Below are 26,658 nucleotides of genomic sequence, written 5' to 3' on the forward strand. Positions count from 1 at the left end.
ATATCTGCAGATGTCCCTCATGAACATCCTAAGTATCAGAATGCAATGCATATGGACTAGTTATCTCAACACCACAGGTGACATTTTTATATAACATCCACATTAATATGAATAGTAGATTAGGCCTGATTTGGAACTAGAATGCAATGAGATCCTTATAGTCCATCTAACAATTAACACAGGAAGGCATAGGTAGCCTAGAAAACTAAAGTAACTCCATTTTGTCTGCAGTTCCTCTATTTTTCCCTGACCCTGTTTGTATTGCAGCCTCCACCCTGTCTGCAACCTTCCTTTCTGCTGTAACAGCAAGTATACAGAACAGTCCTATCAGGGCAGGGTTGTGAGAAACAGCTAACCCAAAAAAAGTCTTTCCTGTTACATGCCCCTAAACTTATCCCAGCCCCTAGTAATAAGCTCTCTACTCTATTTGCCCCCTACCTAATTGAAAGTTATATAATCCTTGTCCTTTTGTTCCTTCAGAGAGTTTCTGCCTGGGTGGGTGGGGCTCCCTTTCTGGGAGGAACTAAATAAACCCTCATTGGTTCCCCAAATTTCTAGTTCTGGTTTTGTTTTCAGTTTGTTCTGGCACCGACAATTTTACCCACAAAGATTTATTTATCCATAGCAAGGGAAGAACATTCAGAACAGGAAAAGGATATTCAATGAGGATAAAGTATTGATTCAGTTGATCTTAGTTTCCCAGGGGGTCATGCTTCTGGTCTGCCAGTTTGAGGCCTTAGAGGAGAGCCCCTGACTCCTTGTCTTGTTTTTCTACTCTGGTTACCAGGAAGCTGTATCAATGACCTGAGCTTATAGTTCCCCTGAGACATTCAAATCTCGAGAATGGTTTCAATGAATGCAAAATGGATGATTTTGATTACATTAAATTGAAAAGTTTTTGCACAAACAAAGCCAATACAACCAAGATTAGAAGGGAAGCAGGAAGCTGGGAAACAATTTTTATGACCAGTGTCTCTGATAATGGCTTCATTTCTAAAATATATAGAGAACTGAATCAAATTTATAAGAATGCAAGTCATTCCCCAATTGATAAATGGTCAAAGGGTATGAACAGGCAATTTTCAGAGGAAGAAATTAAAGCTATCTATAGTCATGTGAAAAAATGCTCTAAATCATTATTGATTAGAGAAACACAAATCAAAACAACTCTAAGGTACCACATCACACCAATCAGATTGGCCAACATGACAAAATAGGAAAATGATAAATTTTGGAGAAGATGTGGGAAAATTGGAACACTAATGCATTGTTGGTGGAGTTGTGAACTGATCCAACCATTCTGGATAGCAATTTGAAACTATGCCCAGAGGGCTATAAAATTGTGCGTATCCTTTGACCCAGCAATACCACTTCTAGGTCTGTATCCCAGAGAGATCATACAAATGGAAAAAAGGACCCACATGTACAAAAATATTTATACCAGCTCTTTTTGTGGTGTCAAAGAATTGGAAATTGAGGGGATGTCTATCAATTGAGGAATGGCTGAACAAGTTGTGGTATATGAATGTAATGTGCTGTAAGAAATGATGAACAGGCAGACTTCAGAAAAACCTGGAAAGACTTATATGAACTGATGCTGAGTGAAGTGAGCAGAACCAGGAGAACATTGTACACAGTAACAGCCACATTGTGTGATGACTGACTTTGATAGACTTAGCTCTGAGACAAAGCCAAAAGACTCATGATGGAAAATGCTATCCACATCCAGAGAAAGAACTTTGGAGTCTGAATGCGTATGGAAGCACACTATTTGCTCTCCTTTTCTTTTGTTGTTTTGTTTTGTTTCTTCTTTCTTGTGGTTCCTCATCATGGTTTTAATTCTTCTTTACATCATAACTAATATGAAAATATGTTTAATATGAATGTATAAGGAGAGCCTATATCAGATTGCATGCCCTCTTGGAGTGGGGGGAGGAGAGGAAGGGGGAGAAAATTTAAAACTCAAAATCTTATGGAAGCAAATATTGAAAACTAAAAATAAATAAATTAATTTTATATATGAAAAGAATGGTTTCAATGACTTTTATGGAAAAACTAACCTAACCTATGTGACATAAGACTTTAGGAAAACCAAGCTTACATGGCAGAGCTCTAGGAAAACTCACAGCCATCACACACCTCCCCTTGGTGGCAAGTTCCTAAAGGTCTTCAAGAGTAGTGCCAGACTCAAATAGAAACAGCTATCTGTGAACTGCATATCAATTTAGAAAACCACAAATTACCCTTTCTATGTTGTATTGTATTTTTATTTATTTTGTTAAACATTTCCCAATTATGTTTTAATTTGGTTTGGCTGTGGAGTTTTGCAGGCCATATACGGCCTATGGGCTGCAAGACACCTCTCTTCTAGAAGACCTTTTATCATTTAAATGTATTTAGGGTTGTTACTGGATGACTTTGATCTTGGGAATGTGAGAAGCCCAGCATAAGCAGCCTTGGAAGAGAAAAATTAAACCAGAAGGATAACCATTGTTTCCCCTTTCTTTTTCCATACCTAGAACAAGGTTGGTACTTAGTAAATACTTAATAAATGCTTATTGACTGATTGACTAAAATAAAATGAGACAACTTGCAATGTAATGGCCCCCTGAAGAAGTGGCCAAATATGAGAGGATGAAGGCCAGAAATTGCAGACTTCACTTCTCCCTTCAGAAGGATTGATTCCCAGATCCAAATGACACTGGTCCATTTGGTACCAAATTTTTTCAGGTTAGAGCGGGTGGCCTGATGTAAAGAGGTGACAGTGAGCTGACACAAAGAGCAGTACCAAGAACAATAGAACTATGTTGAAAATGATGATACTTCCTACGCACTGACTGATCCTCACCACTGATCAAGGTCCTCATTAGTACAGTAGCTAAGAGGTTCAAGGTGTATGGTGTGTTCCAGGAGGACTAGCACCTCTGGCGTGAGGGCTACTGAATCCTTTTCAAGGCTGCTCATCCACCTTTGGTGTCTACCTGACACTCAGCTCTCGCCTGTGGCTCCAAGAAGCTGTAGCACACCAGTAGCCACATCCAGTAAACTGTCTCTGCAGATGGCCTAAACCAGGTTGAGGGTAACTGATGGGCCTCAAACCTGTCAGTGAATTGGGGGATGTGAAGACTTCCCCCGGTCGAACGGGCAGATGTGAATAATTTGTTCCAACAGCCATGAAGGCAGCAGAAGCAGGTTCTATAGAGCACTTAGAGCTTGGTAAGACATCAAAGATACCAAGGCCATCCACCACATCCTGGGCCATCGCCAGTCATCCTGACTTTTTGTCCTGCCACTGGACTTTGATGACTCTAGAAGACAGAGTGAGGCTGATAAGCCTCACTTAAATACAGTTCATGCACAAGTCAAGACATCGCCCAATGATGTCATTGGTCCTCTTTGAAAACAAAGGATGAACAACAATAGCTAAGAGATTTGCCTCCTTGCAAATAGCCAGAGTCACTACCATGAATTCCCTACCCCATGTTCCCCAATCCACCAGCCAATACCTCTCTGTTCTTGGGAGTCCTATGGAATAGAAAATCTTTGTACCATTAGTACCCTGTGCAGCAGCTAGGTAGACAGGTTCATCTTTCTCTTGCCACCTCCCAACAACATCACTCTTTGGTACTCTCCAGAAAGGAAGTCACCTTTCAATAAAGCCAACCCATGGTCCTTCATTCCATCTGGTGCTTGGGATGCTACTGCCAGTGCTGCAGGCTAGGGTGTCACTGCCACAGAGACAAAGTCAGGAACAATGGCCAGTACATGTTCTCTGTCTGTTATATGAAAACAGTAGCCATTTTTGCCAAGGTGGAGGAGGGCACCTAGGCTCTGCAAAGGCCCAGAACCTAAGCATTGATGTGGGGTGGGGAGGTATGGGAAGGGAAAAAAAGGTAGAGAGACAGAGACAGAGAGAGACAGAGAACAGAGAGAGACAGAAAGAGACCTACAGAAATACAAAAACAGAGAACAGAGAGAAACAGAGAGAGACAGAGAACAGAGACAGAAAGACAGAGAGAGAGAAAGGTAGAGTGAGAGAGATAAAGATAGAGAGAAAGGTAGAAAGAGATACAGAGACAAAGAGTGACAGAGACAAAGAGAAACACAGAGAGAGACATATACAGTTCACAGTTTTGGAGCAAGAGTGGAAACTATCTCTCCTTTTAAATATTTTAAGCTGATGCAAACCCTTCAACCTCATAAGTGGAGTACATTTGCCTATATCACAAATTCTGAAATTGTCCTTGGACTCTTTAGGGAAAATCAAACCCTGTCCTTTGAAGTACCTCCTCCATTGCCTTGTACCAAAGGGCCCAACCACGTCCACTGTCTTTTCCAAGGGCATACTGACAGTCTCAAGCAGGTCATTTGGTAGCTTTCAGACTATCCCAAAATGAGTTTCTCCTGGGGGGTGGGAAGGAAGTGAACAATAGCTGGAGGGCCTGGAAATGACCGTCACCACCCAAATTCAAGATGTAAGGGGATTAAAGTTCCTGGAGCCCTGAAGACTGTGGTCCATGGATCCCAGTGATGGGGTGCTTGGGTGCCTGTGCTTGGACCCCAGTTCCAAAATCACATCTCTCCCTAGCCTCAAAACACTGTCCCTAGCAGTTTCTCTCTAGCAAAACAGGACAGGATGCCCTAGCAAAACACTTATCTCTCTTCCTGATACAGTGGCCAGCTGGACCTATGGAATCTATTAGTTCAGACCAGCTATGTACATGCTGAACTAGCTGTGTACTGGGTCATAACGATATTTACTATGATATTTACTACTCACTAACCTATCATATGCATGCTAGACCTAGACATATGTATACTCCCTTACATTTATCTTGTCTAACAAGACATTGATGGGAGCAGCCTGGGTATTTCCCAGTCAGCCCTGACTTAGTTGACTTAGTGACATTTTCAGGCCTAAAACCACACCTCCACGTAGCCCCGCTTTGGGCTATTTCCCAGTGAACTCTGGGTAAGATATCTGCACAGTAGATACAAAAAGTATATGTTCCTTTAAGAACTTATTACTCCTTAACCACTCCCTAATCCTGCCCTGAATCACCTAATTAACATTTGGCACATGTCTTACTAAATTTTAATCTATATAAACTTTACTTGCACCCCTGTAAGGTTGCAGGTTCCCTAGGAACTCTTGCCCACTGAAAAGTGTGATAAATCTTTGACTTAAAGAATGCTTGAGATTGTGAATTCATTCTAGACGGCCTCGACCCTCTCCAGTACACGGGTCCTTGAAGGGTAACCCCCCTCAACTACTCTGTCTGGGAACTCCAGTCTTGGGGTTCCTGGACTTCATCTCAAACCTCAATACCAGGTTTAGAAACTCTGGAGCAGATTGAAAAGCCAGCCCAACAGATACAAGCTTCTGGACTAAGAGTGGGAATGAGACAAAATCTCTAGCTCCCAGTATGGATTGTACCATGTTCTAATATGAGGTTAAAAACACAGCCATGTGCCCAGGAAGCAGGCAAAGGATATTTTCAAGGAAGGTTATCCCAAAGTGTAAAACAAAGTGTTCAGGCCACCACAAGCTCTCCTTGCAAGAAGCCCATGCACAAGAGGAACCTTATCTGCTACTCTTCTAGAAAACTGACAAAGAATCACCCCAATTTCTCAATTCCAAAACTCTTTTGCTCTCTCATGCAAGGGAAGAGAGGGAGAGAGAGAAATCCAGGTCACGTGATCGTTATCTTTCTACTATTTCATAAATATAGGTAAGCCACCCAGAGGTCCCACTGCCAGATATAGGCTCTGAGGAGGTCAAGGACAGAAAGTCCCCATATATGCCATAATAGTTATAGCAATTTATGTAGTGGCAAAGAACTGGGGCGGGGGGAGTAGGTGCTCTTAGATATTGGCTAAACCAATAGTATCAGTCAGTCAACAAGCATTTATTAAGTGCCAGGCACTGTGCTAAGTTCTGCGGATACAGAAAGAGGCAAAAGACAGTCCCTGACCTCAAGGAGCTCACAATAGAATGGGGGAAACAACATGTAAATAAATATATACAAAACAAGCTAGATAGAGGATAAAAAGGAGATAATTAAATTAAAAGGAGAGAAGGCTCTGCAATTAAGAGGGGTGGGGAAGGCTTCCTGGAGAAGGTGGGATTTTAGTTGGGGCTTAAAGGAAGCCAGAGAGGTCAGTAGTGGGAGCAGGAGGGAGAGTGTTCCAGGCATGGGGAACAGCCAGAGAGAACGCCCAGAGCTGAGAGATGGAGGGGCTTGTTCCTGGAACCATTGGGAGGCCAGTGTCACTGGATTAAAGAAGCTGGGGGTAAGGTGTAAGACTGGAAAGGTAGGAGGGGCCAAGTTAGGAAGGGCTTTGAATTCCAAACAGAGCATTCTGTATATGATCCTGGAGGCAATAGGGAGTTAGTAGAATTGAGTGTGTGTGTGTGTGTGTGTGTGTGTGTGGAGGGACATGGTTGGACTTGCTCCTTAGAAAAATCACTTTACTGGCCAAATGGAGGATGGGCTAGAGTGGGGAGAGACTTGAGGTAGGCAAACTCACCTGAAGGTTATTGCAATAGTCTGGGTGTGAGCTGATAAGAGCCTGCACCAGTGGGGTGGTGGTGTCAGGGGACAGAAGGGGGCACGGAAGATGTGAAGGTGAAACTGCCAGGCCTTAGCACCAGCTTGGATCTGGGGGGGGGGGGTGAGAGAGTGAGAAGTCCAGGATGACTCCTAGGTTGGCAACCCAGGGCACTGGGAAGATGATGTTGTCTTCTATAATAATAGGGAAGGTAGAAGGGAGGAGGGTTTGGGGGAATGATAGAGTTCTATTTTGGACATTTTGAGTTTAAGATGTCTACTGGAAATCCAGTTTGAGATGTCTGAACAGCAGTTGGAGACGTGAGATTGGTTAGCAGGGGAGTAAAGGTAGATTTGAAAATCATCGGCATAGAGATGATATTTAAATCCATGAGAGCTGATGAAGTAGTAATAGAGGAAGTGAAGTAGTAATAGAGGAAGAAGAGAAGAGGGCCCAGAACTGAGGAACACTCAGATTATCAGACATGATCTGGAGGAGGATCCATCAAGCGAGGCAGAGAAAGAGCAGTTAGATAGGTGGAGAAACAGCAAGAGTGAGTGGTGTCCCAAAAATCCAGAAACAAGAAAGTATGAAGGAGGAGAGAGTGATCTGCAGTATCCAAAGCTGCAGAGAGGTCTAGGAGAATGGGGATTGAGAAAAGGCCACTGGATTTGGTAACTTTAGAGATAATAGTTTTGGTGGAACAGTGATGTCAGAAGCCAGATTGTAAGAGTTTAAGAAGAGAATGAGAAGAAAGTAAAGACATCTATTGTATATAGCCTATATTGTATACAGAGGAGAGATATGAGATGGAAAGAATGGCGGGGATGGAAGGATCAAGTGAAGTTTTTTTTTTCAGGATGGGGAGACATGGGCATGTCTGTAGGCAGTCGGGAAGCAGCCAGGAGACAGAGAGAGATTAAAATAAGTGAGGGAGTAGGGATGCCAGAGGAGACAAGCTGCTGGAGGAGATGGGATGGAATAGGATTGCTTGTATAGGTGGCTTTGGCAAGAAGGGCTAACTCTTCATGTCAGGCAAGGGTGAAGGAGTAGAGAGTGGCAGAAGGCATCTGGGTGATATAGGATAAGAAGGAGGAGAAAGAGGGAGCTCATGGTAAATGGTCTCAATTTTTTCAGTAAAATATAAGGCAAAGATCTCAGCTGAGAAGGTGGAGGGCAGGGGAGCCATGGAAGGTTTAAGGAGGGATGAGAAAGTTTGAAAGAACTGCTATTGAGAGTGAGTTGATGAGACAGGTACAGTAGGATTGCCTAACAGTAGTGAGGGCCCAGATGATGTTGTGTAACATAAATCTGTAGTGAACCCAGTCAGAATGGTTGTGTGAATTTCTACACTTTCATTCAGTAGCATGTGTGTAGGAGGAAAAATGAGAAATGGTAGGAGTGATCCAAGGCTGAAGCTTGACAGGATATAATTAATGATATGATGAGGGGGCAGGGACTCAAGGAAAGAAGACAGTGTAGAGTTGAACTGGTTCACCAATGGGTCAAGGAGCTAGTGCAGGGGGTGATGGCCTGGGAGAGAACTGAAGGGGAAAGTGATTGGAGGCCTTGGTGTAGAGTGAGGGACAGGCCTTGTAGGCCCTGGAAGGCAGAAGGAGAGGTGGAAAGCTAATAGATTGTGATCAAATAAGCACATTTTCAACTTCATGAACATGGGAGTAGTGTATTGGTGGGTAATGGCAAGACTGAGGTGGAGTTGAAAGAGTATGTTATGGGAAGTGAGTAGGATAAGGAATTGTGAGGTTAAGGTATTAAAAGGAATATATATATATATACACACACACACACATATATATATACACACACACAATCTACATATATACACAATACACATATATACACAGACACATACATATGTGTGTAATATATGTATGTATATGTATGTATACATACATACATACATATATGTATATATAATACGCACATATGTGTGTGTATGTTGAAGTCCTCTAGTATGAGGGCAGAAGTTAGGAAGGAGATAAAGGTACTTAACTTATTTAGAAAAGAGGAGTGTCCTGGAGGTCTGTAGACAACAACTACAAGGATTTTGATTGGGTGGTAGATATGAACTGAGTGAACCTCAAAGGAGGAAAAGTTACTGAGTGATGGTGGGAAAGGGAGAACCTGAAAGTGGCAATGGGGAAGGAAGACATTTCAATTCCCCCATAGTAAGTCAAGAGGAATGGGTGAAAGCATATCCATTGCTGGAAAGGGTGGCCAGGGAGGTTGTATCATCACGACTCAGTGAAAGCTAGACCTCAATGAGAGCTAGAAGATGGAAGGAGCTGGAAAGGAAAAGATTTATGATGAAAGCAAGTTTGTTGCCTATGGAATGATTGTCTCAGAGGGCACAGTGGAAAGCAGAGGTAGCTTTGGGGTGGGACATTGGGGGGGAGGGTGTGGAGTGAGTTGAGGGGAAAGGGAATAAGGAATTGGGCAGTAGGGGATGGGGACTGGAGTTTGAATGATGACCTATGGGGATTTGGAATCGCTGGGATGGGAAGAATATGATGGAGTGGGGAGTTTGTTAATCATTAAAGGAAAATTTTCAAAAGATAATCATAGTCAATAGTGTTATGACCTTAGGGTGAAGTCCTTTCAGAGCCTTGGGCTGTTTAGGTAAGGGCACAAGAACTTGGAGCAGAAGAAATGGTGATACTCTCCTTGCCCCAAGGTAGGAGACCAGGCTAGAAACTTGTTGGAATGGCACCCTCTCCTTTCACCTCAGCAGCAGGAGGCTTCTATGATGGAGTTGTGCTTTTCCTCATTTCCACAGGAGGCTGGAGGGTAGAAGATGGGAGTGGCTTTTTTGGACATTTTCACACGTAAATACTGTAATATAGTCCAGACAATGCATACCTTCAGAAGATGTGTTGTCTCTACAAGTGTCTCTCATTAACCTTGCCAAGAAGTGCCATCCAGATTATGTGGACTATGTTGATAAAATGCTAGAAACAATAGTGGAAATATTTAATAAGTGAAATCTGGAACATATTCATATCAGTAGTGCAGTTTCAAAGGAACTCACAAGGCTGTTGAAGATACCTGTTGGCACCTCTAACACTTTAACAGTTTTGAAGTTAAAACACTTTCATCCCCTCTTTCAGTATTTTGACTATGAGTTACGAAAAAACGTGAGTTGCTAAATGTTTAGTAATGCCCAGGATTACATCAGAAATTGTTTCCCAAGACCAGGAAGATGCAATCTTGAATCTAGTATCTATATTCATTCAGAACCAACCAAGTCAACCTGTAGAAGATTTTGCTGATAACCGGAGCTTCATGGAAAGACTCATTCATCTTTTGAGGTCAGGTGCCATGGGTCAGTAGTATCAGATTTGAAATAGAGAACAAAAATATTTTGGAGCAGGTGGGACCCAACCCATCTACTTCACACTCCCTCCCATGGTATTTGTAGCATATCAGTTGGCTTTCCAATACAAAGAAAATTCTAGTCAATAATAAATGGGAAAAGAAGTGACAGATTTTTGCATTTGCACATCATACTGAGTTTGAATCAGAGCAGAATTGGCAGAGCTGTCTCTGTAACTCTTGCTTCAATGAGCACGAGCTGCTGCAGAAATTAATTCTGAAAATGATGAAACCATGGGTCATGAACTGATGCACTAGGTATTTGCTCTGTAGGAAGATGAAATCAATAGTTCTAAAGCACAAAGAGCTACTATACCCTTGATCACTGAAATGTGATAGAGGATGAAGTGCTTCAGAGAAGAGAACCACAAACACTTAAGGACTCAGTGGACATGGGCTACTTCCAAACTATTTTTTTAAGTTTTAATTTTTGTTTTCTTAATGTTGTTTATTTTAATACTGTTTTTAAAATTTTGAGTTCCCAATTTTATCCCTCCCCCATCACTCCCTCCCACCCATTTAGAAGGTAAGAAATATGATATAAATTATACATGTGATGTCATGCAAAATGTATTTATATAGTAGCCATGTTAGAAAAAAGCAAGAAAAATAAAGTGAAAAAAGTATGTTTCAATCTGCATTCAGAGTTCATTAATCCTCTCTCTGGAGGCGGATAGCATTTTTCATCATTGGTCCTTTGGAATTATTTTGGTCAGAGGAGCTAAGTCTTTCACAGTTGATCATCATTATAATATTGCTGCCACTGTATACACTGTTTTTCTGGTTCTGCTCACTTCACTTGGTGTCAGTACATATAAGTCTTCCCAAGTTTTTCTGAGGCCATCCTGCTTGTCATTTCTTAGAGCACAATAATATTCCATTATAGTTTCATCACAACTTGTTCAGCCATTCCCCAGTTAATGGAAATCCCCCTTGATTTCCAATTCTTTGGCAGCACAAAAAGAGCTGCAATAAATTGGTGCAGTGGCTTGGAGTCAGAAAGACTTCTCTTCCTGATACTTACTAGCTGTATTACCCTGGGCAAGTCACTTAACCCTGTTTGCCTCAGTTCCTCACCTGTAAAATGAACTAGAGAAGGAAATGGCAAATCAGTCTTTGTCAAGAAAACTCCAAATGGGGTCATGAAGAGTTACATATGACAGAAAAACAACTAAACAAACAAAAAATATATTTTTGTAGAAATAGGTCCTTTTCCCTTTTCTTTGAGATACAGACTTGGTAGTGGTATTGCTGGATCGAAGGATATACACAGTCTGATTACCCTTGGAGCATAGTTCCAAATTCTTCTCCAGAATGGTTGGGCTAGTTCACAACTCCACCAACAATGCATTAGTATTCCAATTTTCACAATTCCCCTCCCCGCCCAGGATTTGTCCTTTTCCTCCACTGTCATGTTAGCCAATCTGATAGGTGTGAGGTGGTATCTTGGAGTTTTTAATTTGTATTTCTCTAATCAATAGTGACTTAGAGCATTTTTATATGACTATAAATAGCTTCGATTTCTTCTGAAAACTGCCTGTTTGTATCATTTGACCATTTATCAATTGGGGAATGACTCCTATTTTTATAGATTTGGTTCAGTTCCCTATATATTTGAGAAATGAGGCCTTTATCAGAGAAATTTTGCTATAAAAATCCGCTCCACCCCCCGTTTCTTGTTTACCTTCTAACTTTAGCTACATTAGTATTGTTTAAGCAAATGCCTTTTCAATTTCATGTAGTCAAAATTATTTACTTCCTGTAATCCTCTATCTTGTTTTGTCATAAACTCTTCCCTTATCCATAGATCTGACAGGTACATGTTTCCCTTATTTACTTATATCACCCTTTATGTCTAAATCATTTATCCACTTTGACCTTGTGTGAGATGTTGGTCTATGCCTAGTTTCTGCCAAACTGCTTTGTAGTTTTCCCAGTTTTTGTCAAATAGTGAGTTTTTGTTCCAAAAGCTTGGATCTTTGGGTTTATCAAACGCTAGATTACTGTGGTAATTTACTCCCTCTGTATTGTGTACCTAATCTATTCCATTGATCCACTACTCTATTTCTCAGCCCAGTACCCAATTGTTTTCATGATTACTGCTTTGTCTGAAATCTGGTACTAGGAGACCACCTTCCTTCATATTTTTTTTTTCTGCTGATTCCCTTGTTATTCTTGACTTTTTGTTCTTCCTAGTGATTTTTAAAATTTTTTTCTGGCTCTACGAAATAATTCTTTGGTGGTTTGACTTGGCACTGAATAGGTAAATTAATCTGTCATACATTGGCTTAGCCTACCCATGAACACTATTTCTCCAGTTGTTTAGATCTGTCTTTATTTGTGTTGTGTTCATATAATCCCTGGGTTTGTCTTGGCAGGTAGACTTCCAAGTAGTTTATATTGTCTGCAGTTATTTTAAATGGAATTTCTTTCTATATTCTTGCTAGGTTTTGATGGCAATACAGAGAAATGCTAATGATTTATATGGGTTTATTTTATATCTTGCAACTTTAAGTTGCCTTAATTAGTTTTTTAATTGATTCTCTAGGGTTTTTTATAATATCATCTGCAAAGAGCGATAGTTGTTTCATCATTGCCAATTCTTATTTCTTGTATTTGTCTTATTGCTATAGCTAGCATTTCTAACACAATGTTGAATAATAGTGGTGATGATGGACAGCCTTCACCCCTGATCTTATTGAGAAGGCTTCCAGTTTATCCTCATTAACAGACAGTGCTTGCTCTTGGTTTTAGATAAATACTAGTCTTCATTTTAAGAAAGGCTCCATTTATTCTTATCCTTTGTAGTGTTTTAATAGGAACGGGTGTTGTATTTTGTCAAGAGCTTTTTCTGCATCTACTCAGATAATCATATAATTTTTGTGGATAGTTAATTATGCTTATAGCTTTCTTAATATTGAACCAGTCCTATATTCCTATTATAAATCTCACCTTGTCATAGCATATGATCTTTGTGATACATTGCTGTAATCTCCTGCTAGTATTTTATTTAAAATATTTGTAGCAATATTCATTAGGGAAACTGGCCTATAGTTTTCCATTTTTGCTCTCTCTAGTTTAGGTTTCTAAACCATATTTGTGTCATAGAAGAAATTTAGTAGGATTTATTCTTTACCTACTTTCTTCAAATAGTTTATATAGTATTGGAATTGTTCTTTAAATATCTGGTGGTTGTTGTGTTGTCCGTTTTCGAAGAGGACCATGGCATCAGGGAAATGACAATATGACTTGCAGTTGACTTTAAGTGAGGGAGGGCTGTGCAAGGTCACCAGCCTCACTTTCTCCTCCAGACCCATTGCTCTGGAAATATTTGGTAGAATTCACTTCTAAATCCATCTGCTCAATTGTTACCTCTTCCAAGAGGTCTTCCTCCTCCCCCCAATCACTTTGTATTTGCTTAAACTGTGCTATATCCTCCAAGTAGAATACAATTTCTTTTGGGGCAGGGCCAGGGACTGTCTCACTTTTCAATTTATATCCTCAGTGCCTGGCACATGGTGGGCACTTAATGCTTGTTGACTGAAGGGTCACTTTTTCCCCCTTAAAGATTGGGGGTTCTTGAGCTCTTCCTGACAACATACTTGGCTGTGAAGGGCCCAAGGAAAGAAGCCAGCTATAGATCCTGATCCCCTAAGAGCTGAAGCTGGCACCATCCAACTTGGTGTTCCATGGCCTCATTCTTAGGTCTGTAAGTGGATAGGTCTGTGGATATCAGCTAACCTGGGGGCAGAAGTGAAAATGGGTGCCACAGAAATAGTCAGACAATTTTGCCATTGACTAGGCTATTAGCTGAATGATAGGCAAGGATACCACTCATATAACCAGGTTGTACTATGCTAGCTGAAGGCAAAGGAATAGGCAGCACAGGATGGCATCGGGTTCAGGGTACTTGAGACACATTGTACATGGCTATCATACAGAATGTTAGTCTAGACCTGTTTATGACCTACAGACTTGGTTTACTATGTCTATTTGATGGGGTAGTATGGACCTGCTTGCGACCTGGCATAAAATGCATGTCATTTACATGAAAAAGACCAGAGAAGAGGTAGAAGGGTAATTACTATCACCTAAGTAGCTTCTGTAAAAACTAAAGCTTCTGAAATCTTGGTGTGAATTGCAGGGAAAAACAGGGGGCCTGAATCCATTGGATTTAGAGAATATAACTGAATCCTGCTTGTGGCAGAAGTGTGGAGGAGGCTGCAGGCCTCCAGGATGGTACAGCTCCAATATTCAAAAGAGAATCTCTGGAGTTCGAAGCAATGAATAGCAATCCCTGAAGACCCTGGCCAATGAATAGGCTCTGTTTGACGCCATATAAAGACTGAGGGTGGCTTCCTGAGCACAAATCCCATTTTTGCTCATCTGACCAAGTGCTCCCCTCCAATGGAGTGATCTTCCTCTCACTGATAAAGAACTCTTGGGGGACCTCAGGGACCAGGGCTCTTTCTTGCCCTATGAGATGAGGTGCTTGCTAAGGTTTATTTCCCCTCAGAAAGGAATTTCTTGAAGCTGAAACTATCCCTGCTCTCCTTCCTTGGGGCCCCACTGGACCCTTGAAGGCTCTTCGCATCTCTTCTTACCCAGCATATGAAGCAGCCCCAGGCATCAACTAGGAATTCAATTTATTAAAGGTAATTCTGAATTAACTATGAAGAATTGCATATATCCTTAATTCTGTATCTAAGAGGAAGTGATAGGACCAGGAGATGTGGAAGTGGAACAGAGCTCATGTCCACCCCAAAGTCATGCCATTACTCTCAGACCCTGTTAGACCAGGTAGCAGAGTCCTACCTGTAAGGAAGCAATGACCTCTGGGAAGCAGGGCAGAGTGGGCAAGAAGACTGTCAGCAGACCCAAAGCAAAAGCCAAAGGCATGAAGGAGATGAGTTGGGGAGAAGAGAGAGCTTGGATACACTAGGGAGCCCGACTTGGCTACACCATTGTGTATGTGTACATGGGGTGTGTGTGTGGTGGGGTGTGACTGACTAAAGGAAGAGTCTCCTCCCACTGGGGCCTAACTATCCCACTACCTGTTACATTCAGTTTCCAAGAGAGCTGGAGTGATCCGGAAAAAGTGCAAGAAAGGATTCCTGGAAGGAGTAAGGCACTCGGGGAAGGGGCCTGAGAACTCTGCGCCGGCTCAGGGGAGCAGGTACCAGGTGGGCCTCCACTCCCATCTCAGTGCCAGCCTCTCTCCCTTCATTCAGGTGGCTTTCTCCAGGGGGCATTCAATCCAGGAAGGGCCTGAACAGACTGCCCACCTGGGCAACTCACCAGGCCAGGCCTGCTGTGAGGTAAGGAGGGAGGAGAGAGAGGCGGCACAACAGTCACTGGGTGCCTACTGTCCGTTGAGGGATGCAGCCTTCGAGCTCCAGTGCCTCTGGCCAGCCCTCATACTTGTTGGTGTTCTTGCTGTTCTTCACGTGCTGTGGGGCAGCCATGAGGAAAGAGAATGATGGAGAAGGAAGGGGCAGGAGGCCCTGCTGCCAGGCTGAAGGCACAAGACACTTGGACTGTCATTGCTAATTAGCAGGGGAGGCCCGGGGCAACTTATGTTACCCTCTCTGAGCCTGCTTCCTCCTCTGTAAAATGGTCTTCACTTTGGCCTACTTTCGAGGGGAGTTTAGGAGTGGGGAAGGGGGAATCCATTCCCTTGGGCCCAGACTCTGTCTACAGTGGGGTAGGCCCCTGGCCTAAAGGGTGAACCAAAGTGAAAGATAGCATTGACCTTTCCCCACCTAGGGGCATTCAGGGGGGAGGGGGTGGGGGAGGTGCCTACAGACCTGCTCAAAGGGGCTCTTGTCCTGAACTCCTTTGGCACCAACAAACACCCAGCTGTCCCGGAAGGCCAGTTCCTTAGCATTTGTGCTGCCCAGCTCACTAAAGATTTTCCTGGTTTCATCATTCATCCTGTAGTAGAAAAAGAAAGGAATCTGGGGGTGGGGTGGGGTGGAGATGGGGAACCAGGCTGCAAGGAGGGGAAATGGGGACAGAGAGGTGGAGTCAAGAGCTCGGATCAGAAGCTTCTTACTTGGTGGCTGGGTCATCATAGGAAGCCACAAACACCAGTGTCCCTTCATGGAGCGGCCGGATGAACTTCAGCAAATCATTGACATCTAGAAAGGGAGGAGAGCAGAGATACCAGCAAGATAACGTCTGAGCTCTAGCTCAGGGACCTTGGGGGCCACCTAGTGGAGCCTCCTACTAGAGAGGTGAAAGAAGTGACATTTGGATGAACCCAAGACCAGAGCAAGTGGAAAAGGGCAGACTTGAGGCCAGGCTCCCACTCTCTGGAGGCTCCCTTGGGGAACCTTTCTACCAGAGTGACGTGACTGCTCATACTCTTTGCCATCCTGTCCCACTGTTCTGCATGTGACTGGGATGCCAGAGACACAGGCCCCGTATGTACACATTGCTATCACAAAAGCACTTTTATGGTAGTAGAGAACCAGAAACACTGTGGTACTGAAATTTAATGGCACCTTTGGCAGCAAGAGACGATCATTCTGAGATTTGTATGAGCTGATAGAGCAAAGTGTACAGAACCAAAAGAATGCTCAATCAGCAGAGGAATGATCAAAGATCTCAGGAAACTGAGTTCTGAGCAAGTGAAAAACCCAGTAATGCTTTCAGACAATATGCAGTGACACCTATGGCCCTTCTCTTGGCAGAAGATGGGGGCAATTAGGGTAGAATGCTGTCTACACTGGCAGGTGACAGTCACTGGGTATCTTTGCTTAACTGCTTTTTTGTGTCACAAAACAAGAGAGGATTCAATTGCAAAGAGGGGGAGAGGGTACTTTTCTAGAAACTACCATGAGGTAAAAACTAAAATGTAAATGTAAAAACTACTGTGATGTAAATAAAAAAAAAAGGCATCAGCCAAATATATTTTCAAGATGTGGCTGTCCTTAAGTCAGAGGAATCTAAATGGAAAGACAAAGAAAAGTGTGGGGTAGTCTCCCCTCCAACCCACCTAGTGCTCCTAAGGGAAGGATGCTATGGAAGTGAGGGCTGGGAAGAACCCAGGGCTGGTCTCACTTACCTCCGGCCCACATGTCAAAGGATCTGGCCTCAAGGAGTTCCCCATTCACTCCTGCAATGGGAAGGTGGCAGGGTTAGGGCATAGGACGCCCCTGAGGGTGTCCACAAACACATCCTTGCCTCCCCCAAGGGGAAGGAGCCTGTGGCCAAAGGGCTTGAGGGACTGCCAAGGCCAAGTTGAAATGGCAATGGTGAAGATGAAGACTAAGAGCAAACGAGCCCTCAGAAGATGTGGGGCCCAGGTTTTAGAGCTGTCTCAGGAGGGCTCAGCAGAACATACTTGTGAGAAACAAATCTTTACTGCGGACAGTGAGGGAGCATAGGAAGAAGGGACACCCAGGGACTGTCGAAGACAGCGGTCAGAGCTCTCTTGACAATCTATATCCAATACAGCTGAGGAATAGCTGTGGGTGGACCTGCTAATCACCAGTGCCAAATGGAAGCTGGCATGGGCCAAATGTAGTTTTACTAGGACAGTGATACAGCATGGGCCAGAGACAGCCTTTGGAGAAGATTCTAGAATCCTGTCCCTGGCTCTAGACAATCCTAAAGGCTAAGCTCAAAAGCCATCTCTGATGGCCTTGGCATTCAAGAACCTTCTCATCCTTGGAGCTGACTGGCTCACAGATCCCATTCTGCCTTACAGTCAAGATCATTCATGTCCAAGCCCACTACTAGCCTGGGAGTTAGCTGGGAGAGGCCACCTCTCTCAGCACAAAGAAGGCCTAACCCCGGCTGGCACTTAGAGAATTTAATCCAACCCAATTTTATGAAACCTCTACTTTGTGCAAATTGGAGGCCAGTCTCTCCCTTCTCCTAATGGAGCTTAGCCTAATCAATGAATGAATAAATTCAGCAATTTCCTTGTTTCTGCAGCGATTAAACTGGGAGCTCCTTGAGGGCAGGACAGTGCTTTTGCCTTTCTTTGTATCCCTAGTTTAGGGGGTCATCTCCAGTTGTCCTGATCTATATCTGGCCACTGGACCCAGATGGCTCTGGAGGAAAAAGTGAGGCTGGTGACTTTGCACAGCCCTCCCTCACTTAAATCCAATTCACTTGCATGTCGTGGCATCACCTTCCTAATGTCATGGTCCTCTTAGAGAATGAAGGACAAACAACAATCCCCAGTTTAGCCCAATGCCTGGCATAGTAGGAGCTTAATAAATGCTAAATGATGACTGAACTATGTCAGTGACAGGGAAGAGAAATGAGTCCCAGATTTTTTCATGGGATCCAAGAACCAAACAACAGGCTCAGAGCTAGCTGGAAAGGTAAGGAGGCAGCAAGGTCTGGAGGGACTCCACTCATCCTCCATGGTCCTGCAATGTTAGAACCATGTCAGCTGGGAGGGGCTGCTCAGAGCTTCTCCCCTACAGCAACTCTGTCTTAGTTCTCAATATTGAATTATTTGTTAGGGTGGGCCCCTACCCCCAATCCAATCTGTTGGTTGACACCCTGTCAGGGCCCATTTTCTAGTTTACACTGTGATTACCAGGCTGTGAAGACTGCACCTCTAGCCCCCATCCTCATTTCTTAGGAATCAAGGAGAGGGCTGTACTAGGCTGTCAAGGGGAAAGGGCATGAGGACCAGGCAAGGCATTCCTGAGAGGGGAGAATGGAAAGGGCTTCAGAGCTTTGATGAGATGAGGATGGAGAGGAAATGGAGAAATCCCAGCCTCATTTGGTCTAGAGAGAGGCTTGTGAGCCACAGTTGCCAAAGGGGAAGGATTGGCACAGCAAAGGCCTGGAAATCAGGTGGACTATACAGATCCCAAGGGAAGATGGGACCTAATTTGTTCTGGATTTTAAATAAAGCCTGTCCTACACTCAAAGTCTTGTCAGCCCAGAGCACTGGAAGGGTAACTGAGGGCCCAGTGGAGAAGCAGCAAAACAAGCCAGACATCAACATTCCAAGGTCTGTCCCGGAAGAGTGCAAGAACTAGAGAGATTCTGAGAGAAGCCCTCCCAATTGTGACTGGGTCAGAGGCAATGGCCCAAATGAGGCACATGAAGCAGCATTTGGAGGCAGCAAGGGCATGCCTTAGACATCAGAGAATAAGGAATGCATTATTTGAGGGGGGCTCTCTCCCTTCCACAGGAGATGGGGTCGGGACTCCTTTGTCATTCTCTCTTTCTATGTAAAGGATCTGTTCTCAGAGCCTGCCAAGTCCAGAATGGAGTGGGCTATGGACTCACCATTCACCAGGGCAATGTTCAGCCCACGTCCGACATTGTCCTTTACACTGCTCATTAGCCTGGGGAACAGAACGGTAACACCTGTGATGGGGGAATAGGGAGAGGGAGAAAGCCTATTCTTCTCTTTGCCCCTTGACTCTCCCCACTCTGGGAAGCATTCTCCCTCTCATCCATCACTCTGCCCCCTTCTTCCCTCCACCCTGGTGACCTGTCCCTCAATTTTCTCACATCTTATCCTCGAGGCAGATCTTGGGTCCGATGACATTGGCGGCCCCACTGACCACACGGAAGGCCAGGTGCTGTTCAGGACATGGCTGGGGCAGGCCACACTTATACTTCCTGGCCCGGGGCTCTGGGCAGAGACAGTGGTACAGTGTGGTCAACTACAGGGCTCAGGGACAAGAAGCAGAGAGGCTTACTCAGCTGCCCCAGTCTCAACAGGGCCAGGATCCACGGCAGGTGTTGGCAGCACCAGGAGCAGGAAAGCAGAGGGGTCAGGGAAGAGAGAGTGCCAGCAAAAAAGAGACCCCCAAACACAGGAAAGACCTGGAGTAAGGGAGGTAGCAGGCAGGCCAGGAGACTAGGGGAATGAAAGATAGGTAGAAAAGGGAATAGTGGGGGAGGGAATGGGCCTGGGCAGGGCACGGAGAGGAAAAGGGTGCTGCTGACTGATCCCTGTCCAAAGTCCCTTGGAAGCTGGCCTGCTACTTCTGATGAGGTGAGCACAGCTGGATGAAAGAGCCCCCCCCACCCCTGCCCCTCTGCCCCCACCCCTGACTGGGTTTGTTGGAGGAGGTCGAAGCTCTCTCTGTGCCCCATCAAACTCACGCAGACACACTCACTGTCATGCCTGGCGGGGCGGCTGGCCTCAGGGCTGGGCTGGACAGACCACAGGGAGAAGGCCCTTTCTGCTACTGACAGGAGAAGAGAAGAGAAACGGGAAGGGGGAAAGTAGGGATAGCAACAGAGAGGACAGGATGGGACAGTCCGTGAAACGGTTGGGATAGCGCTAAAGGCAAGTAATGACTGGCAGCAGGGAACCAGATGACAGGCAGTAGGGGCCACAGGGCACAAGCAGAAAAGGGCAGGCAAGGAGGCCACAACTGTGTACATCTATTCTGCCCCACCCCCAAATCCCAGGGCAGAGATGGAAGGTAGAAGAATGGGCATGTGAAAAGCAGACTCCCAGAACACCTTTCAGCTCTGCCCTTGAAGCCTCTGGACCCGAAAGGCCAAGATGCCTATTTAGGGGCACAAGAGAAAAGAGAATCATGGCTTCTCACAGACCAGCACCCCCAAAAAGGCAAATTCAAAGAACCCCCAGGGGCCTTTCCAGTGGATCGGGTGTGGGCAAAGCCCCTGGTCTCAGCCCTCCTTGTGCTGAGAGAAGAAAAGTGAGAGCAGTTTCCTCCCTCCCTTTCTAGCCATCCATTAAACAGGTGCACCCTCCACCCAGCCCACAGGGGCAGAGGGGGACATTCCTGGGGCACATGAGAGAAGACTGTGCAGGGAATGTGAGCCACCACCACCATGCATCACAAGGGGGGAAGGAATGCAGGGAAGAGGCCACATACCTACCTGTGGTCACTGCATTCTCAGGACCTGCAGAAGAGGGGAGAGAGAGGGAACAGTGTCACCCTAAATAGGAGTGGGCCCTCCCCCGCCTGCTGAGAAGTCAGCATGGCTACCCTTCCCTAGACTATAGAGCGGCCCCTTGTGGAGGCACTGACTCACATATTTACTCAGGTCCTTGAGCAGCCTTATTACTCTCACTTGAGACACATCTGAAATGACTTGCTTAGTCAGTTTCCTAGGACCTGTGGGATTGGGGACTGGGGATAGGGACTAGTCCTGGATGTCAGTAGTATAAGGAACTCCCCAAAATGCTCTCTACCAATGGCCAGTCGACACTTTCTCTTCAACTCAGTCTTAGAGAATTGTCTAGAGAAGTAGATATTACAAGTTCGAATGTGAAAAGGAGGCTGTGTGTGGCTAGATGGGAGCTGCTCGTGTCCAAGGGTCCAAGGGGAGAACCCTCTGCTTACAGCTGTATATTTGGGGAACAGACAGGCAAAATGGAGTGGGCCTGATTTCCCCCCCCTGGCTAAGGGGCTGGGCTTATGCAACCTAGCTAAGCAGACTCCAGGGGAAAGGGGAAGGGTTCAAGAGTATAGGGAGGAGGTGCACTCACTACTGAAGAGCTGCTGTAGCCGAGAGAAGCCGCTGCCGTGTGTCCCTAGGAGAATGCTGCCCATGATCCAGGTGAGGCCAGCAGTAAGGATCAGCACCACGATGCGCAGGGGGCCTGGAGAGATCCACAGAGAGCTGCTCAGGGGCCAGAGCACTAACACAATCTGGTGTGAGCTCCAAAGTCCTCTAGGCCAACCCAAGTCCTCAACCAGTGCTCAGTCTCAGCTTGAAGACTTCAAGATGTACAGAAATCATTATCTCCTCAGGCAAATCCTTTCACTTTCAGACTCTGGCACAAAGTTTCTCTTTATATTAAGCAGAAATCTGCCTTTCTGTGCTCTTTCCCCCACCCCCACTCCCAGGTCTGCCCTTGGGAGTCAGGTAGAACAAGGCTAATCTCTTTGCCACCTCAGATCCTTGAAGACATAGATCCTATCTCCTTTCCTTTTCTTCAGGTTAAACATTTCTAATTTCTCCAATGTATCTGGTCTTGGACAGCCTAAGCCTCAGTCCCTTTGGCATCCTAGCTGCCTCCCTTGGAACAGCTCCAGCTGGTTGGTGTCTTTTTGGAAGTGTTATACCTAGAAGTGAGCACAGGACTCCAGATATGGTCAGAGCAGAGGGACGATCTCCTGCCTTCCTCTGGCCATTGCCATCTGTCATGGAGCCCAAGAGCATACTGCTTTTGGGGGTTGCCACTTACCCTGCCAACCTAACCGATACAACTGATTGAGATACCCAGGCCTGCCTTTAGCCACACAAATGACTTTTTTTTTGGCCACGCCACATTCTGCACTGGTTTTTCGTGAATCTAAATGTAGGACTTAATATCATCCTTGAGAGATTTCATCTTATTCAAGCAGAACCAAATACACACACACACACACACACACACACACACACACCCCTCACACACAGTGCCAACAATAAAAATGAAAAGAAAACAAGAGAAACTCAAAAGTGCTGCATAAGTCTAATTGTCAAGCTTGGCCGCAAGAAAAAATGAGAAACATCTCCCTCTCTCCTTCCTTCCCTGCATAACAGAGTGGGGGGATTGCAGGTGGGGAACACTGCTCATCCTGTCAGACTCAGCTAATGCGTAGGTTAGTATAGCTGAATCGTTTCTTCCCCTTCTCTTTCTTTTTTAATCTCGTTACAAGGGATGGCTCTCTTCAGAAGGGAGAGGAAGAGGTACATTTGGAAACAAAAATGATAGAACAGTAAAAGCTACCCCCCAAATTTCATCTTATTCGAGCACACTTTTCCCAGGCTGCTAGGATCTCTTTTGTGTTCCCAATTTAGGCATCTGTTGCATTTCAAATGTCATCTGATAGCCATTCATTTCCCAAGCATTTACTACAGATTCTCTAGAGGAGCATTCGAGTCATGAATCTGTGGACACTGAGCTTGGAGGCACCTTTCAGGGCTTAGGAAGGAGGGAGAGACAGCATAAAGAAAGACACTTCACCCATAATGGTTTGAATTAGAAAATGGGAATAATTGAACAGAACAACCCTGGGGGTATTCATTTTTGTTTCCTTTAATTTGCTCACATGTTGATGCTTAACATGCTCGACCTCAGTTTGTGGGACAGGTTGCAATGTAAGACAAGCTCTTACTACTGTGCTGCCCCCTCCCCTCCACTGCTCTTGAGAGAGGACACTACCATAGAATTTTGGGGGCAACTCATGTTTACCAGGGGAACTGTGTGTTCTAATGACCTTAAAAATGCTGATTAAGCCCATTCTTCTCCATTCAGGACTGAGGGCCTCAGAAGCACTGCTGCTCAGAAGCGCTGAGCTAGTTCCAAAGCACAGGTGTGACCATGTTGCGCTTCTGCTCCCAGGGACTGACTGTTACTGCCTCTCTCTTCCAGCCAAACTGGCTTTCTGCCCATGACATTCTCTCTTCTGTCACTGTGCTGTTTGTTCCCCTTCCCTTCTCACCTCCACCTCTTCAAATCCCTGGCCTTCATCAAGGCTCAGCTAGAAGCAGCTGATGGTACTATGGAGGGAACAGTAGGAGTCAGGAAGACTTGAATTCCAATCTGACCTCGCTTACTAGCCAGATGACCCAGGGCAAATCCCTTTACCTCTGTTTGCCTCAATTTCCTCATCTGTAAAACAGAGATAATGACAACCCTTACCTCCCAGGGTAGCTGTGAGGATCCAATAAGATAGTATTTGTAAAGCACTTAACACAGTGCCTACACATAGCAGGTGCTTAATAAATGCTTGTTCCCTCCCTCTTGTAAGTGCCACCTGCTATACAAGGACTATCACATTAGGATTTTCCTAGTGGCTAGAGCTCAGCACCCCTCTCCAAACTGCTTTGTACATACTTTTTTCCAGGTTGTTTTCCCCTAATGAATGAATGCTAGCTCCTGGAGGCCAGTAAATGTTTAGTAAATGCTTGCCGAATGAATGAATGAATGAATGAGAGAGCTTGAAAGAAGTCTTAGCTGTGGCAGTTGGGGTCGAGTAAGTGTGTAGAGACCTTTTTGAGCCGCGTTTTGCAATAGGTTCCTGACATGGTTTCTTCGTTTGGCATTTGTCCCATTTTTCCCTCCCAAATTTCAAAGCTTCAGCCTTTAGCTTGCTTGGACCCATTTCTTGGGGAGCTCTTTCCTTAGCACAACTCTAACAGCCACCCAAGTTAGGGGTCGTTAATGCTAATTTGATGGGAGTGCTAACGGCTCCTTGGAGAGGTCAGACTCTGGGACTTTCCTCTAGACTTTCCTCTGACTCCTTGTTGGAATGACTCAATTATGCAGTCCAAGTTGCTCCAAATACCCAGAGAAGTTCTGGAGGTAAAGAGAGATTGGGGAGGTAAACCTCTTCAGACTATGAAGATGAGGCTGAAACAGGAGATAATCTAGAAAATATCATAGAAAAAGGGATCCCAGGGTAGACTTCTACTAACAGGAAGGACAGGAAGACAACAGCTTGTGTGGTAGGTGCAGCAGAAAGTCTGGCTCTGGAGTCAGTGGTCCAGAAAACACATACACCTGCCTGACTGCCTTCCCTTGGGACTGTGGGCTTCAGTGTCCCCTCATTTGTAAGGGAAATGATCATCTCCCAGGCCCCTACCAACTCCAAACCTTTGAGCCTATGGATAGTAGAAGAAAGGACAGTCAGGGAGATGATTTCTCAATGCAGAGAGCATCCCCATGGACTTGCCAGGGAGACTATAAAATTAGCCTACAACAGACCATAGTGCTTTAAAGTCTGCAAAAGTACTTTCCTAATGATGGCAAGATGAGCTCTGTAGGGAGGATTCATCTCTGAACCCTAGCTCATCCATTAACTTGATCCACACTGACTGTGAAACCTGGGCAAATGTGTTTGTCTGTCTTGGTCTCCCCCTACCCCATCCCACCCCTCTTCTTCTCCCCTTCTCCCCCCACCTCTATCTTCCCTCCTCTTCACCCTCTCTCTCCCTTTCCCCTCATCCTTTTCCCTCCCTTCTTTTCTCCCTCTTCCCTCTCCTTCTACCCTTCCTCACTCTAGGCAACTTTCCAAGACTATATAAATTGCTGAGAAGATGCAGACCCCTATTGGTAGGAGTTTCTGGCCTCTAATAGCTATGTGCAGGGCAGTGTGGTACGGCCCTAGGAATAGAAAGTCAAAGCTCCTGCTAGCAGGAGCCTCCAAATCTTTTGCACAGGACCTCCTGGTTAATAAGGGTGTCCCTAAAGTCTGGACACATAGGCAAAAATGCACATTTTGAAATATCTGGAATATTAATAGACCTTAGCCCCCTTGACTTCTTTTTCTGGGGTATGCTAAAGAGTAGGTGTACTCAATGAAAATCATAGATGCAACACACTTAATTGAACGCATAAAGAGTGAATGTGCTAAAATTGATGTCAATGTGAAGTTACTGCATCAAGTTCACGTGAATCTTGCAAAGCACATCAACCTTTGCATCACAAATGATGGAAATCATATTGAAGATGTTATTTGTCAATATTCCATGTTGACAAATGTTGAAAATTTCATTTATTTCATTTCTTGAAAACATGCACTTTTGCCTATGTGTCCAGACCCTGTAGTTCACAAAGGACTTGGCCAGGCTGATCTCTTTTGATAATATTGGGGCACTGGGATGGGGTTGAGGAGATCCCAGCTTTGCTTGGGAAGCTGGGGCACGTACTCTTGGAGGTCCTTGATGGGAGGGGTCCTAAGAGAGGCTCTGATCTCTCCTGCTGTTGTTTCTTTCTCCCTTCCCTCAGAAAGGCTTGGAAAACCCAACCCCTCGGAGAAAATGTTCTGGATTGAAGAGAAAACTGAGGAATTTCCTACTTCATTTTATACTTGTTCAGTTTCCTCTGCAATATCCCAGTTCCCTCTCCTCAACTTTTCTAGCACTGGATTCCTCGGGTTTCCATCACGTCTTTAAGGTCCATTTTGGTCTCCCCGACCCGTCCGGCGGCTGTGCCCTAAGGCGCTCTTCCAGTCCCCCCAAGGGATCCATAGCCGCAGCCCCCGGGGGTTTAAGCACCAGTACTACCACCCCCACCCCGCAGGCGTTCCCGGGCTCGGATCCCGCAGAGCCCCCCAAGGCAGCCCAGGCACCTGAATGCCCTCCCGCCTCAGCAGATGGTGAGCCTGGCTGCTTCTGCGGCCGCGAAAGGATCCTCCGAGGCGGCCCCCGAGCGCAGGCCTCGGAGCCTCGGACGCTTCCCTCGGCTGCCAGCCCCGGGCAGCGCTTCCCAGAAGACTACTACCAGAGCCGACCCCCAGGCCTTTGCACAGACCGGCCCTCACGCCGGGAGGGCCGTCCTTCCTCCCCTCCGAGGCCTCTCTAAATTCCCAGCTCCCCCCAAGGCGCGGCCCCAGCGCCCCCACCCCGTCCCCGGCTTCCCGGGAGCTGGCCCCCTCCTACCTGCCACCCTCATGGCTCCGGGGGTGGGTGAGTGCGCGTGCGTGTGTCAGAGAGCGTGTGAGTGTGTGTGTTTTGTGTGTGTGTGTGTGTGTGTGTGTGTGTGTGTGTGTGTGTGTGTGTGTGTGCGCGCGCGCGCATGCGCGGGCCTGTCACAGCTGCCACTGGAGTCCCTGAGGGGAGTGAGGGAAGGGGGAAGGGGCGGGCCCAGAGACCACAGCGCGGCCCGGCCCGGCCTGAGGGTGGGAAAGTGGCGGGCAGGGGACGGGACAGGGGCGGTAGAGTCCGGGCACCCTCCCTGCACACCCGAAGGAAACCTGGAGGAGACCACCCCGGCGCACCCACTCAAGCACGCCGAGGCCCCCCCCCCTCCGC

General features: G+C 45.6%; 1 protein-coding gene across 3 annotated transcripts; it reads right to left on the minus strand.

Annotated features, from left to right (window-relative positions):
- Window positions 1-14,574: 14,574 nt before the first annotated feature.
- On the minus strand, window positions 14,575-26,383 carry FAM3A (FAM3 metabolism regulating signaling molecule A). Of its 3 annotated transcripts, none has more exons than XM_036740506.1 (10): window positions 26,287-26,383; window positions 21,401-21,514; window positions 20,788-20,811; window positions 20,052-20,120; window positions 19,438-19,561; window positions 19,210-19,268; window positions 17,015-17,065; window positions 16,001-16,085; window positions 15,753-15,879; window positions 14,575-15,395 (listed from the first exon to the last, which is right to left on the minus strand). In XM_036740506.1, the coding sequence occupies exons 1-10, from the start codon at window positions 26,297-26,299 to the stop codon at window positions 15,297-15,299; spliced, it is 765 nt and encodes a 254-aa protein (XP_036596401.1). In that variant the 5' UTR covers window positions 26,300-26,383; the 3' UTR covers window positions 14,575-15,296. The 3 variants fall into 3 exon arrangements, with proteins under 3 accessions (XP_036596401.1, XP_036596400.1, XP_036596402.1); XM_036740505.1 differs by having other exon boundaries at window positions 20,052-20,123; XM_036740507.1 differs by lacking the exon at window positions 20,052-20,120.
- Window positions 26,384-26,658: the final 275 nt, after the last annotated feature.

The sequence above is a fragment of the Trichosurus vulpecula genome (assembly GCF_011100635.1).
Source record: "Trichosurus vulpecula isolate mTriVul1 chromosome X unlocalized genomic scaffold, mTriVul1.pri SUPER_X_unloc_2, whole genome shotgun sequence".
NCBI classification, from domain to species: Eukaryota; Metazoa; Chordata; class Mammalia; order Diprotodontia; family Phalangeridae; genus Trichosurus; species Trichosurus vulpecula.